This window comes from Nycticebus coucang, chromosome 2 (assembly GCF_027406575.1).
Source record: "Nycticebus coucang isolate mNycCou1 chromosome 2, mNycCou1.pri, whole genome shotgun sequence".
Lineage (NCBI taxonomy): Eukaryota > Metazoa > Chordata > Mammalia > Primates > Lorisidae > Nycticebus > Nycticebus coucang.
Window position 1 is genome coordinate 60,724,506 of NC_069781.1, and position 15,344 is coordinate 60,739,849.

A 15,344-nucleotide genomic window follows, 5' to 3' on the forward strand; every position below is an offset into this window, starting at 1 on the left:
ATCCACCATATCTCACTTTACAGTTCAGAAAATGATGAAGCGTGAAAAACTTTCCCTAAAATAAAACTCACGCATTTTTATTTTTGGTAGTTCCCATCCTCTGGGTCTTGGGCTCTTAAGGGCTCCTAAATTCCTGAAAATAATTTGTAGGTCCATAATCATGCAGATATCAACTACCCTCTTGCAAGTACATTTATGACTTTCCAGTTTGCCCAACCTCCTGAGCGCACAGCTATCCTCCCAGTCTCTGTTGCTGGGCACTGTGGCCATGGGATTGAGTTCCTGTGATGGAATAACAGGAACTGGGACTCTGTCAGATTTGAGTCTGGTCAAGAACACAGAAAGGGGCTATGGGCAGACGTGATGGACTCCACTCCCAGAACTACCCCCAGGAAATCTCCCCATGCAATTCTCAACATTCTTTCCCCACTCTGACATCCAAATACAAGCATTAAGGTGACCTTGGAAATCACATGTTAAAGATAACAGAGCCTCCATCAATCCATCAACCTCCTCAACTTCAGCCCTGCCAACTAGACCTCATGTGACAAAAAAAAAAATTTCTTTCAGTAAAAATGAAACCCCTGTTCATCATTTTTAATTTTTTTGGTTAATTGGTATTAACCTACTAGATTAGTGATTTTCCACTGGTGTGCCACAGCACACTAGTGTGTCATGAGAAGATCATAAAAATTTTTAAAGATCATTAAATTATTTCCTAAAGAAGTTCAAAGCACAGAAAATATATTCTTTTTTTCAGATAAACATAATATGTACTATGAGATTAAAAAAAAAAAAAAGGTGGAAAATACCGCACTAGATCACATAATCCAAGCCTCTCATTCTACGGATTTACAAAAAAAAACTTAGAAAGACTACATGACTTATTTGTTCCAAAACCATTAAATTATCAAGTAGCAAGTAGAGTTTGGCTCCTGGTCAATTACCTTTTTTTTTCAGCACCCTTCACAAAATTCTACCCTGTCCCTCTACACATCACGCCATGCATGCAATTAGTCTGTACGGCTTCATTTTACAGTGATTCATATTTGACCTGCCTTTGCAGGGTATATGTACAAATATATAAAATTTCTCTTTGTCACGTTACTGGATCTTTAAAGGAAAAATAATGTCCTAGAGACAAATTGTACCCTATCTTGGAAAAAGTCAAGATTTTCAGGTTACATACAAAACATAAAAATCACTTGGCTCTGCTAATTTGGTTAAACGTGTAGAAGTGGGTGAAATATTCTTAGCTTTTGTTTTAACTACTGACAGGAGATTCCCAAAGTAAGCCTATTTGTTCCATATTGAAGTCAAAATAGTTGTTTCCTGGGTCTCTCTAAGTAGTCAACTAGAGGTCTGAAGGGACTGGTATTGCTTCTCTTTTATACAGAAAAAGCAGCACACATAAAACAAAATGGAACACTGATTTTCACAGCAGCATTATTTACAATAGCGAGAAGTTAGAAGTAACCCAACTGTCAACCAATAAATGAATAAACAAAATGTGGTATGTATACATCCATCCCCTGGTATCTCTGAGGAATGGGCTCCAGGACTTCCCTGGGAATACCAAAATCCATGATGCTCAAGTCCATCCAGGGGAGGAATGGGCTCCAGAACTTCCCTAGGAATACCAAAATCCATGATGCTAAAGTCCATCCAGGGGAGGAATGGGCTCCAGAACTACCCTGGGAAAACCAAAATCCATGATGCTCAAGTCCCTCACATCAAATGCTATAACATGTGCACGTCATCCACGTGTATCCTCCTGTATACTTAAATCATCCCTAGATTAATTATAATACTTAATAAAATGTGAAAGCTATATGAAAGCTATGTAAATAATGGTTATATTTTAAAAATATTATATTTTAAATAATATATATTAAATATAATCATTATAAATGGTTATATTTTTAAAATAATGACAAGAAAAACGTCAATACATGTTAAATACAGATGCAACCATTTTTTTCCGGATATTTTCTTTTGCCTCAGCCTCCCAAGTAGCTGGGACTACAGGCGCCCGCCACAACACCCAGCTATTTTTTGGTTGCAGTTCAGCCGGGGCGGGTTTGAACCCGCCACCCTCAGTATATGGGGCCGGCGCCTTACCGACTGAGCCACAGGCGCTGCCCATTTTTCCAGATATTTTCAATCTGTAGTCAGTTGAACCTACAGATACAAAGAGCCAAATATATATATCTGTATGTGTATGTATGCAAGGGGATATTATTCAGTTTTAAAAGGAAGGTAATTCTGATACACACTACGGCAAGGATGAACCTTGTGGACATCCTTGTGGACACTGTTAAGTGAAATAAGCCAGTCACAAAAAGACAAATGCTGTATGATTCCACATATATGAATTACCTAGAGTAGCCAAATTCACAGACACAAAAAATAGAATGGTGCTTTCCAGGAGCTAGGGGAAGGAGAGGATGGGGAATCATTGTTTAATGGTTACGGAGTTACAGTTTTGTAAAATGAAAAGAGTTCTGGAGCTGGATGCTGGCATGGTTGCATAACAATGTTAATGTATACAACACTGTTGAGGTGTATATTTTAAAATGGTTAAGATGGTACATTTTGTTTTTATATGTATTTGTTATATATATATATAACACTATATTATAAATTAAAAGAAAATTTAAAAGATTCGTTCCATAAAATCTGGATTCAGTCAAAAGGCTGCGCTGAATGACCTAGAAGACCACATGTGGCTTTCAGGCCTCAGGCTCCACCCCTGGCTTACATCAGTAAGTCGGCACTCTGTAATAATAAGCAACCTTTATTTCTCTGCCACTGAATTCTGAAAGAAATTTCGCGATAATCATCCCTCATTAAATGTACAAGATGTATCACAGTGACAATCAGCAGTACAGAAACCGTCCCTGTCCACAGGCAGTGCCACATCACAGGCTGCAGGACTCATAGAGAGTGAGCGCGTGCGTGCGTGCGTGCGTGCGTGTGTGTGTGTGTGTGTGTGTGTGTAACCTCTTCGGCTGGTTTGTGGTAGAGATGGGGAAAGCCTAGAAGCACATGAAACATTTCCTTCGTTTCTTCCAAGAATGTAGCAACAGTTGCTGCGTAACACTTGGGTAAAGAAGGTGTCCGCAGCACCTCCTCTCTGTTCGGTCAAGTGTCGGGTTCCCGGATGCCTTGGCCAGCTCTCTCCATGAACGTGTGTTACTTTTCCAGGGACGTGATGACTCCAGGAGGAAGCACACAGAAGCCGGTGTGTGGCATGTTACTGGGGGAGAGGGGAGAGGCTTCTTCCCTTTTCTCTGATCATTTCTCTGCTGCAGAGTGACTGAGAGCTGAAGTTGTTCCCAAACATCTGAAAACCATTTACAAAAAAACTGAGGTTCCTACAAATAAAGACACTTTAAGCTGGTGGTTCGCATCTTTAGTTCATGTTGTAACTAGACACTAAAATAATAGTGTACGCTCTGGTGGGAAAAATCACTAAACAGAGTTATGAGACACGTGGTCCACTCCCACCTCTCCCACTAACAAACTGGGACAAGTTACTCAATTTCCAGGACCTTATTTCTCCAATCTGGAAAGAAAACAGTTCGGATCAGTGTTTCTCAAAACGTGACTTTTGGTCCAACTGTTTCTGAATCCTCCCTGTATGTAGGCAAGGGGAAGGGGGAAGTAACCTGTCAAGCAATGCATACTCCTAGGCCCACCCTAGTTTTATTGAATCAGACTCTCTAAGAATGAGACCCAGTAATCTGCAATGAGAAGCTTCTTAGCTTTTAGTTCTATTCTTTGGTGACCTCTGGAACTATGTAATACAGCAGAACTGACTAATGAACACTGAAGTTTGTGAACTATGAGACGGAAGAATCTCTAAGGCTCCTTCCAACTGTACATCCTACGGTTATAAGCAAAGCACAAAAGAAAAATTAGCACCTAGACAACCCACTCCCCTCCGCCCAAAATGCATAATTCTCTACACAGAGATCATCCCAGTACAAAATAAATCACTAAAACTATTAATAACTATTAGAAACCTACTTCCCCCATTCATTTCACCTCATCCTACTCTCCATCTGAACTTCAATCACACCTTAGAGTATAAATTTAAAAATAGCCTGAACTTCAATCACACCTTAGAGAATTTTAATACCACATATGATATTTTAAAGCCAGATCTTTACATCATGTTAACTCTATGTTCTCTCATTAAACTGTTCCAAATATGAACATCAAAATTTGCAAAACAATAAAATACTTCTGTGCTGTATCTCTGAGCAAATAGGTCAGACTATGTTTGCTTAAGAATAAAAAATAACTGAAAAATTAAAAATGAAACACAAAAATAGAGATGGGAGAGTATTTACTAATGTATTTGGCAACCAAGGCATTCAGTAAATATAATTCCCCTCCCTACAAAAAAAAGAAAAAAAAATTCCTGACTTCCTTAGTTGTGGAAAAGGGTCAGTAAATCCAAAACTACATCCCAGGCCTCTAGTCCTCAGTCTAGTGTTGTTTTTATAATACTGACAATATCTTATTTACTAGGAAATAAAAAGTATCAATCTCTGAAAAGTGTGCATCATAACCAGAATGAGGAGTTTTAGTGGGATTTGGAATTGGATCAGTTTAGAAAAATAGATATAATGAAAGAGAATAAATAGTACTAACTTCCAGTTAAACATGGCAGCTTGAACACCGTATTTTCTCCATTCTCTCCCAAATGTCTGCTAAAATAACAGTAAATAAATAAAGATGACAAGAGAACTGGAAAGGAGACAACAGCAGACAAGAGATGCCAATAAATTTTTGGCGTATGGAAAACTGGTGGAGGAACTGTAACTGCCTGACCAGAATTGCGGCTGCAGAGAGAGACGATGATGAGAAGCAAGACCACTGGGCCTGAAGGGCTTCAGACTTACAGGCACCTGGTTCTGTTGAAGGGCACTGGAGAGCAGAAGGGTGAAGTGTGCCTACCACTAGGAATATTGATTGCAAATCTATGTAAAAATGACTCTGTTGGAAAATAAAATAGAGAAAATCTTTTAGAAAGGATAACAAAAGCATGAAGAAATAAAAGCAAGATTTTAAAAGATAAATGATCACCCCAGGAGACCCAATAACTAATAGGAATTTTATAAAGAACATACACAAAACATGCTGGGAAGGAAACGATCAAAGACATGTGAAATAAACATTCTCTAAACTAAAGGACGGAGATCTGTGAAAGGCCCATGAAGACTCTAGAACAGTAAATATAAAAGTTCATACCAAGGCACAGCATCATGAAACTTGAACATAGAGGTCAGCAAACTATGGCCCACACGGGAAGTCTGGCCCATCGCCTATTCTGGTAAATAGTTTATTAGAACATAGCCATGATAATTTGTTTACATATTATGGATGACTTCTTTTGTGCTATAATGGCAGAGTAATTAGGATACAGACAGTATAGCCCATGAAGCCTAAAATACTTATTATATTGCCCTTCACAGAAAAAGTTTGCCCATCTTTGCTTTAGAGCACCAGATATAAAATGAACATTCTAGAAGTTTCTAGAAACAAAAACCATAAACCAGGCTGGAGGCACAGGAACCAGATTTAAAATGGCACCAGATACTCCAATGGCAGCATGAGATGCCAAAAGAGAATGCAGCAATGACATTGAAATTTAGGGGTGGCAGCAGGAGCAGGGAAAAAATCATTTTCAACCTAAGACTCTATGCCATGTAAAATAAACAAGTATGAGAGTAGAATAACTTTCCAGGCACAAAAGTAATTTAAAATTTTTACTTCCATACACATTCTTTTTGCTGGAGTTGTGGAATCTATGAAATAGAGAATGCAACAGAATTAAAAAAAAAAAAAAGCAAAGACGTCTTCATGTGACAGCTATGCGGGTGGCTGTGCAGAAAGCAAAACAACCTAATGACAAGGGAGGATGTGAAAGAAGAACTGATACTGATTGGTACTGTGCCTTAGCAATTGGAAAAATTATCCACAGACACACAATAGGTGTATAGTAGCACCGGAGGAAAAAGTGAAAGTTATGTAAATTAAAGGCTTTTCTTTCAATCAAGGAAATTATTAACTCCAATGAAAAGAAATGTAAACTAAAAGATACTCAACTTCATTAGTCACTAGAGAAATGCAAATGAAAACCATAATGAAATATAACTTCTTACCCACTAGGATGGCTGTAATCAAAAAGTCAGATACTGGCTTCATATTAGTACTGAGTACATTGGATTCTTGCTTCTCCCCCTTCTTGTAATACTTTACTAAGAGGATGTGTTTCCACTCCATCCAGGTTAATACAAAAAATGTAAAGTAGACAATCTAATCCACGCCCATATAAGAGAAAAGCCAAATCAATTTAAGGTGGGGGTAGGGGAGAGGGGATGGGTGTGCTCCCACTTAATGGGCACAATGTTAGGGTGTATGGCACACCTCTTGGGGGTGGGACACAATTATAAGAGGGATTCTACCTAACAAATGCAAACATTGTAACCTTTGTACCCTCAAATTAACCTGAAACAACAATTTTTTTTTTTGAAACAATTTTTTAAATGTCAGATAATTAGAAGTATTGGCAAAGATATGAAAAAAGTAGAACCTTCGTACACTGTTAACAGGAATGTATAATGTTGTAGCCACTTTGGAAAACACTCTGAAAGTTTCTCAAATGATTAAACACAGAGTTAAAATTTGACCCAGTAATTCCACTCCTAGGTAAATATCCAAAAAAATAAAAACATTTGTCCACATATAAACTTACATGTGAATGTTTATAATAGCATTATTCATAATACCGAAAAGGTGGGAAAAACACAAATGCCCATAAACAGCTGAATAAAGAAAATATGGCATATTCATACAATGGAATATTATTCAGCTATAAAAAGGAATTAAGTATGATACATGGTACTACTTGGATGAACCTTGAAAACATTGTGATAAGTCAAAGATACTGGTCACAAAAGCCCACATGTCATACGATTCTGCTGATATGAAAATCCAGAATGCAGAAATCTATAAAGAAAGAAAGTAGATTAAATGGAAAGAAAATTCAGTGGAGAAAGGATAGACTTTTCAAAAAATCATGCTAGAACAATTGAAAAGCCATAGGCAAAATAATGAACTTTGAGAAAATGACCCATATCCTGAACCATACACAAAAATCAATTCAGAACAGAGACTGAATGTAAAACTTGAAACTATAAAACTTCTAGGAAAAAAGCTCTGTGATTTTGCATTAAGGAAATATTTCTTAGAAACAGGAGCAAAATCACAATCAACCAAGAAACAATATGATGAGTTCAATTGTTATCACAATTAAGTTTCTGCCCATCGAAAGATACTATTAAGAAAATGAAAAGACAAAAAGAGTAGGAGAAAATACTTGTAACTCCTAATATCTGATGTAAGATTCATATACAGAATGCAAAAGAATTCTCCCAATAAGAAAACTAGCATCCTAATTATGGGCAAAATGAATATATCTGGATTCTAAATAAATCTATGAAGACATGCTTAACATCATTAATCATTAAGGAATTGCAAATTAAAACCCAGAACAAGGGACCACTACACCTATTTGTATCATTAAAATGAAAGACCACTCCAGGTGGTGACAAGGCTACAGAGGAACTGAAACTCTTGTTAGGCTGCTAGTAAGGAAAGGGTACACACTTTTAAAAAAAAAAATTAATTTCTTAAAATGTTAAACTTAATACCTACCTTCTAATTCAGCCATTCCATTGCTAGGAATGGACCTAACACTAATAAAAGCACATATCCATACAAAAACTTATGCATAAATATTCACAGCAACTTTGTGATAGCCAAAAATTGAAAACAAATACATCATCAATAGGTGAATGTTGATGATCAACTGAATTATATCCATACAATTCTCAGGAACAAAAGGCAAAGAATTATTGACATACACTACAACATGGATAACTTCAAAATAATTGTGTTGGGTGGGAAAAAAGGGGGGGAGTTCCATTTATATAAAATTCTAGAATATGCAAACGAATATATAGTAACAGGAAGTAGGTCATTATTTGCCTGATGATGTTGGAGTTAAGGAAGGCGGGGAAACATTACAAAGGTCATGAGGAAACTTTGAGGTGATGATGTCGTGTGTGTGTGTGTGTGTGTGTGTGTGTGTGTGTGTATATATATGTCAAACTGGAAACTGTGTACTTGAACCATGTACAGTTTACTATGTTCCCATTATACCTCAAAATAATACAAAGCAAACAAAAACCCTTAGTAGTCTTTTTTAACCATTCAGAGTTATTATCATGGTAAAGGTAAAACAATGAAATCATTAAAAGTTAAAACAAGGGCGGCGCCTGTGGCTCAATCGGTAAGGCTCCGGCCCCACATACCGAGGGTGGCGGGTTCAAACCCGGCCCCGGCTGAACTGCAACTAAAAAATAGCCGGGCATTGTGGCGGGCGCCTGTAGTCCCAGCTACTCGGGAGGCTGAGACAAGAGAATCGCTTAAGCCCAGGAGTTGGAGGTTGCTGTGAGCTGTGTGATGCCACGGCACTCTACCGAGGGCCATAAAGTGAGACTCTGTCTCTAAAAAAAAAAAAAAAGAAAAAAAAAAGTTAAAACAATAGCAAGAATGTACAAAAGGATAACAAAGAAGCAGGCAAGTTTTCAAGATCCTTGGGTGAAAATCAGGTGCCTATAAAGGCCCACGTTCTTTCCAGCTCCCCTGGAACTATTTACTGCATTACCGAATTCCTAGCAAGGATACCGTTTAGAATACCACTGCAAATGAAAATAATCATTCATTATGTTTGTATGAGCTCTCTGTCATACACTGCCAAAAGGCCACAAATTGCCACTAAATGCTATTTTTAAGCAACAGCAATGGATTTTTGCTCATATGGCAATATACCCTGTTGCCCAACCTTGTTGATTTTACAATGGATTGCTATAGTCAGGTTATTGAAATCATTTAGTTGATATGCCTACTGATTAAAACCATTAGTTTGTTGTGCACTTCCTTACTTTAGAGTAATTAGGGTAATAGGATGAATTTAGGTTCAGTGTAGGAAATAATATTAGTCAGTAAAATAATCAGTCTTATATGAACCTAAACAGTGAGGCTGTCTTCAAACTGCAGGGAAAGAAAAGCATCTGGGAAATTAGGAGGGTGATTCAGTCAGAATGGGAGAGGGAAATAACTCTTAAAAGCAGAAATTCAGCGAGAAGAAAAATTCTGGCATTTCCAGGTAATTTTTATTTGCACTAAAATTGTTCTTTGGGTTATCTGAAGGGTATAGATCATGTGTAATTCAGTTTAGGCAGCAGCAGCCCCTGTTTGCAGAGTGTCCTTTTACTATAATTTATACGAGAAAGGCCTGATAAGTCTGGTAGTCATGCCTTCATATGTTGAGTGTAAAGATTCAACCAAGAGTCTCCTGGAATTGATAAATAAATTCAGCAAAGTCTCAAGTTCCAAAACCAATGTACACAAATCAGCAACTTTCATCTCCATCAGCAACAGTCAAGCTGAGAATCAAATCCAAGACACAATACCCTTCACAGTAGCATCAAAGAAAATGAAATATCTAGGAATCTATTGACTTAGGAGATGAAAGGTCTCTACAGGGAGAATTACCAGACACTGAAGAAAGAACTTGCAGAGGATATAAACAGATGGAAAAACATATCTTGCTCATGGATCAGCAGAATCAACATTGCTAAAATATAGTACCCAAAGTGATTTAGATTCAATGCAACACATATTAAAGTACCAATGTCATGCTTCACAGATCTAGAAAAATAGTTCTATGCTTCCTATGGAATCAGAAAGGACCCCAAATAGCTGATGCAACCTTGTGTAATAAGAACAAATCTGGAGGCATCACTTTACCAGATTTCAAGCTATACTATAGTAATCTATAGCAGTACAGTCAAAACAGAATGGTACATGCATAAAAACAGAGCCATAGACTTACAGAATAGAACAGAGAACGCAGAGATGAAATAATCCTCATAAACCCATCTAATATCTGACAAAGAAGACAAAAACATACCCTGAGGAAGAGGATCCCTATTCAATAAATGGTTCTGGGAAAACTGGAAAGCTACATGTAAAAGACTGAAATAGGGCTCACACTCTGACCACTCACAAAAATTTACAATGGATAACAGACTTAAACCTAACACCTGAAACAATAAGAATTCTAGCTAAAATGTTGGAAAATCTCTAATAGATATCTACATAGGCAAATAATTTGTGAACACCCCCAAAGCAATCATAGCAATAACAAAAATAAGAAACAGGACCTAATCAAACTATAAACTCAAAAGCTTCTGCACAAAGAGAATCAATAGAACAAACAACACACAGAATTGGAGAAAATATTGCATAGTATCCATTAGTTAAAGGACTGATAACCATAATCTACTAAGAACTCAAGAAAATTAACAAGAAAAGGTCAAACAACCCCATTAAAAAGTGAGCAAAAGATAAGAATCGAAACTCTTCAAATGAAGATAGACTCATGGCCAATGAGGACAGGAAAAGATGCTTAACATCTCTACTTATCAGGAAAATGCAAATCAAAACCACACTGAGATATCACATAACTCCATTGATAATTTTGCGAATCAAAAAGTCCTAAAGCTGGCTCGACACCTGTGGCTCAAGCGGTTATGGCGTCAGCACATACACCTGGCTGGTGGGCTTGAATCCAGCCCAGGACCCCCAAACAATAATGACAGCTACAACCAAAAAATAGCCAGGTGTTGTGGCAGGCGCCTGTAGTCCCAGCTACTTGGGAGGCGACAACAGGAGAATCACTTAAGCCCAAGAGTTGGAGGTTGCTGTGAGCTGTGATGCCACAGCACTCTACCCAGGGCAATAGCTTGAGGCTCTGTCTCAAAAAAAAAAAAAAGTCCCAAAGTAACAGATGCTGGCAGAGATGCAGAAAGGAAAATTCTTAAACTTTTGGTGGGACCACAAACTATTACAATCTCTATGAAAGTATTATGGAGATTCCTCAAAGAACTAAAAGTAGACCTACCATTTCATCCAGCGATCCCACTACCAGGTATCAACCCAAAGGGGAAAAAAAAGACATTTTATAAAAAAGACACTTACATTTGAATGTTTATAGCAGCATAATTCACAATTGTAAAGATGTGGAAACAACCCAAGTGCCCATCAATACATGAATAGATTAATAAAATGAGGTATATGTCTACCACCAAGTACTACTCTACCTTAAAAAGGGTGACCTAGTACCTTTGGTGACAATCCTGATGGAACTGAAGACCTTATCCTAAGTGTTTTTAGAATGGAAAAACAAAGACCACATGTATTCACTACTAAATTGGAACTAATTCATCAACATTTATGCGCACATACAAAAGCAAAACTGAGTGCAAGTAGGAGGGAGGGAGGAAGAAGGGTGAGTAAATTCACACCTACTGGTACGTTGTACACTTCTTGGGTGAAGGGCACACTTAAAAATTTTAACTTAAAAGACACAAAAGCATCCTATGTAACCAAAACATGTGTACCCCTGTAATATTCTGAAATTTTTAAAACAAGTTAACTATAAAATATTTAAAAGCCTAATATATACATAAATTCCAAATAAGTTTTAAGTCATCTGGCACTGGCTATCATTATAGAACGATTTCTTCTTGATTTGATATTAAGTATCCTCAAATTTCTGACCCATTTAATTCGACAATTAACTACAATGCCCATGTGATTTTTTAAAAGACATTAAAACAGTGTTGCAAGATTGCTCTGACAAACACACCTGACTCTCAAGGAATTTTGCATTTTACCATAATTCAAAACCAACCACTTTAAATTCTTTTCTATCCTTTCCCTACCAAGTTTAGCCAGGTTCCGCACATGTGGATAACAGCCCTCAAGAGTGGAACAAGAAAGATCCATTTGGAATTAAACAGTGAACCACTCCCCCCACCCTACCTCACACACGTGACCCAAATCTGCTTTCATCACCCTCATCCAGAAGAAATGGTTAAGACGTGGCACAAGTACAGGTGTGTAAAGTTACGAAAATCAGAGTCCTTAATGCCAAGGAGGCACATGATAACTGAAGTGGATTTGAACAGGCAATAGGAAAGCTTTTCCTAAAAATACTCCATGAAACTGAAGTGTAAGAACCTACAGTAGTTTTTAGCTTCTTTGCTGGATCTAAATGTTAGCAGATATTTCAGCAAAATCACAAGGATAAGGTAGAATTTCTAGCCCTGTGGGTATTTATAAATAAGACAGGTTGTCATGATTCGGCTTCGATATCCACCTGCCTGGAGTTGTTGAAGCTGGCTGTATGTTCGAGAACCTAGGCCAACACTCTCATTTACATTTAACAGATGAGGAAATGGAAGGTAAGGGCCTTGACCAAAATGACACAGCTAGTTAGGGACAGCGCCAGGACTGGAAGCTACACGTCAGAGCTCCAGAGCCTCTGTTTTAGGCCTTTTTTACTGTTTCCTTTGAGTTTACTTTGGGGCCCTGATTTCTATAAAAATAAGTCATATTAAGGCAGGCCATTTTGGCACAGTGGTTTCCAACCCAGCTGCACAATGGGATCACTTGGGAGTTTTTGACGTTCTGATGCCCCAGCCTTCCCTCTCCCCCAGGATTATGATGTAATGCAGCTGGGTGTGGCCCTGGCCCAGGAAATTTCAGGACTCCCCTAGGTGATCCTACTGTGCAGCCATTGCTGAGAAGCCCTGCCAGGGATGGGAATAAAACGTGCTGGTCATTAAGATAAGCTTTTCCAGTTGTTTGTCATATTCCAATCTAAGCAGGTGTTACCTGCTGAAAATTTCTGTCACTGATTAAGGTAATCCCTACTCCTAGCCGGCTCTGGGCCCTTCTGAGCCTACATTCTTGGTCCTCTCTCCGCCTCTGAAAGTGCACCACTACAATCAAAATGACCATTAAACTATACATTTGAAAACAAGTTTCAAAACGTTAAATAAGAGAGAGGGAAGGCAATCCCCTGATTCAGGCAAGTCTCCATAAGCAAAACTGAGGAAAGGGAGGCTATCTGGCGATCATTCCGGCCAAGAGTATTTGGGCATTTTCCCAGAATTACCCAAGTAATCCTGTGAAGAGCAAATCTACGTAGGCTAAATTATGCACAAACTGTCTAACTCGTGGGCTTTAATGAGCATGAAAACCAAGGACGCCACAGGCATCTTGGGTTTGACTGACCCTCAACTCCCACCCAGTTCCCTAAGCAGCTCCCTCCGAGGTCTTGCAATAATAAACCACTGCAAAGCAAACTAGACAGGAGACGCTCTTTCCCAAGGGCCCTTCTGCACCTCCTCAGGCCCCGAACTCAGGAAACCCCCCAATTTCTACGCCCCACACTCCGTCTGGCCCCGGAGCAAACCCAGGTAGGATGCGGACGGGGGTGTGGTCAGGGCCAATCCTCCTGAGCGACAGGAACCCGGGAGCCCCCCGACCCCGCACCCGCACACTTTGCAACGCTCCGCCCCGACATTCGAACGCGGGTGGCCCTAAGATGACGATGTCAGAAGTAAACTGAGTCCCCAGAAGGCAGAAATGAGGAGGAGTGTCCCATCGCCCGAACCTCTCCAGTGCCACCAGAGCCTCCTCCAGGAGCAAGAGAGGGGGCTTCGCGAAGGACTGTCCGGAAAGGGTAGGGGGCGCGAGCTGCAGGGCGGTGACCGCTCCCCCGCTCGGGTACCGCCTTCTCGCCAGATCTCTGCCCGGCTGGAAGCAGGACCCCGGAGAGAAGCCGAGGCAGGGTCCCAGGAGGCTGGGCCAAGGCTAAGCCAAAAAACTGACTTCGCCAGCCCGGAGCTCGCCAACAGGGCCCTCCGTAGCTCCAACCCCCGCGCCACCTGTCCCAGCTTGGGCGGCAGCGCAGCCCTAGAAGAGACCTTCTTGGACGAGAACAAGCTGTAGCGCTTCCCGCTGTAGCACGGAAGAAAAATCTGGGAGGGACGCAAGACGCGCAGACTTCCCTACCTGACCGGCGACATAGAGCAGGCACCAGGTGCCACGGAGGAGGCGGGCCAGGAACCCCGGGCGCGGAGGCGTCTCTAGCCTTGCCATAGTCACCGGGGAGAGGAGGGAGCACCAACGAGAGTCTCCGGCGTGGACCCCCCTCCCTGGAAGAAGTAGCCGCCTCCTGGGCGGACTGCAGGGGTCCGCGACTGCCGGCAGGCGGGCTGGAGGGTGCGCCCGGCAGTGCAGGGCTGCGCTGGGCCCGGCGCGTCTCCGAGCGGCTGTGCGGCCGCGGAGCCGGGCTGCTTTGAATGGGAGCGCGTGCGCTGGGGGTGGGGGCGTTATTTGTGAATGTGCTGCTTGTCTTGGCTGGGGATGGTTCGCTCTCGCTGTCCCCCACCCCCACCCTAGCACCCCTCTGGCTTCTGCTCCTCCCTCCAGTGTCAGCCCAGCTAAGGAGGGGAGCGCAGGCACCCAGCCGCCCTGGCAGCGACCGCAGTACGCACTTCGGGAAACCCGAGCGGGGCTGCGCGCTGCCTCCGATTTATTTATTCTTTTTAAAAGGGAGAGTCGCGCACACGGCCCACCTTGCTAGCGTTTGGAATGCCGCCCCGCCAGCTCTCGGCGAAGGAAAAACTCTCCCCGGATGCTGGCGCTTTCCTGGGAACGAGTCCCGGGGACCATTCCCTGCGCGTTTTCCCTGGAGCTCAGAACTCCGGAGCTGTTGCTGCCCTGGGAACCACGCTAGACCCTCCAGGGGCTGGGGACGATTTTGTGCGTTTAGAGAGAATTCGCGAGCCCACATTATGGGACAGAATTGAAAGTCATGTGTGTTTGTCCGTGGGGACCTGTCCCCTGGGCGCTCTTGGACATTTTCCCATGGAGTTGAATTTGTTTAGCAACCTGGGTCAGGAAGAAGCGAGCTGCACCCTGAAGAGACGAGGACCCGCGACAGCGGAGTAGGTAGGCTTGAGCCGGGAGCTGTCGTCGTGCACGGGACCCCAGGAAATCTATGTTGAGGGAAACTTGACTTCGCTGGCTGTCTTCCTGCTCTAGTGGAGTACTGAGGGCTAACGAGGGCGCCCCCACTCCCCGACTTGGGCCAGGCTCCCGTAACATCTAAGGCTTTCTACCTGACTTGGGCCAGGTTCCCGTAACACCTAAGGCTTTCTAACAGCAGGTAAACGTCGCACTCTGTCGCAGTTTCTTGCCTGCGCAGCCTGGGCTCATTTCTTCCTGGTAACACTGCGCAATCAGTCTCCCGAAGTATCTTTATAAGAAAGCAAATCCTCCACCCTGTTTGCAACTACCTCCCAGGCCACTCCACCCCTCTCCAGCCTTGGCAGTAAAGCTAG

The 15,344-nt window shown here is 41.4% G+C and overlaps 1 protein-coding gene across 1 annotated transcript in view; it reads right to left on the bottom strand.

The window, feature by feature from the left end:
* The window catches only part of ADAMTSL1 (ADAMTS like 1), a 1,032,656-nt gene extending 1,018,287 nt beyond the window's left edge, over nt 1-14,369 (bottom strand). The window contains exon 1 of the mRNA XM_053571995.1: nt 14,011-14,369. Coding sequence (XP_053427970.1) covers nt 14,011-14,097 — 87 coding nt within the window. The 5' untranslated portion in view covers nt 14,098-14,369. The remainder of the gene's footprint in view (nt 1-14,010) is intronic.
* Nucleotides 14,370-15,344: the final 975 nt, after the last annotated feature.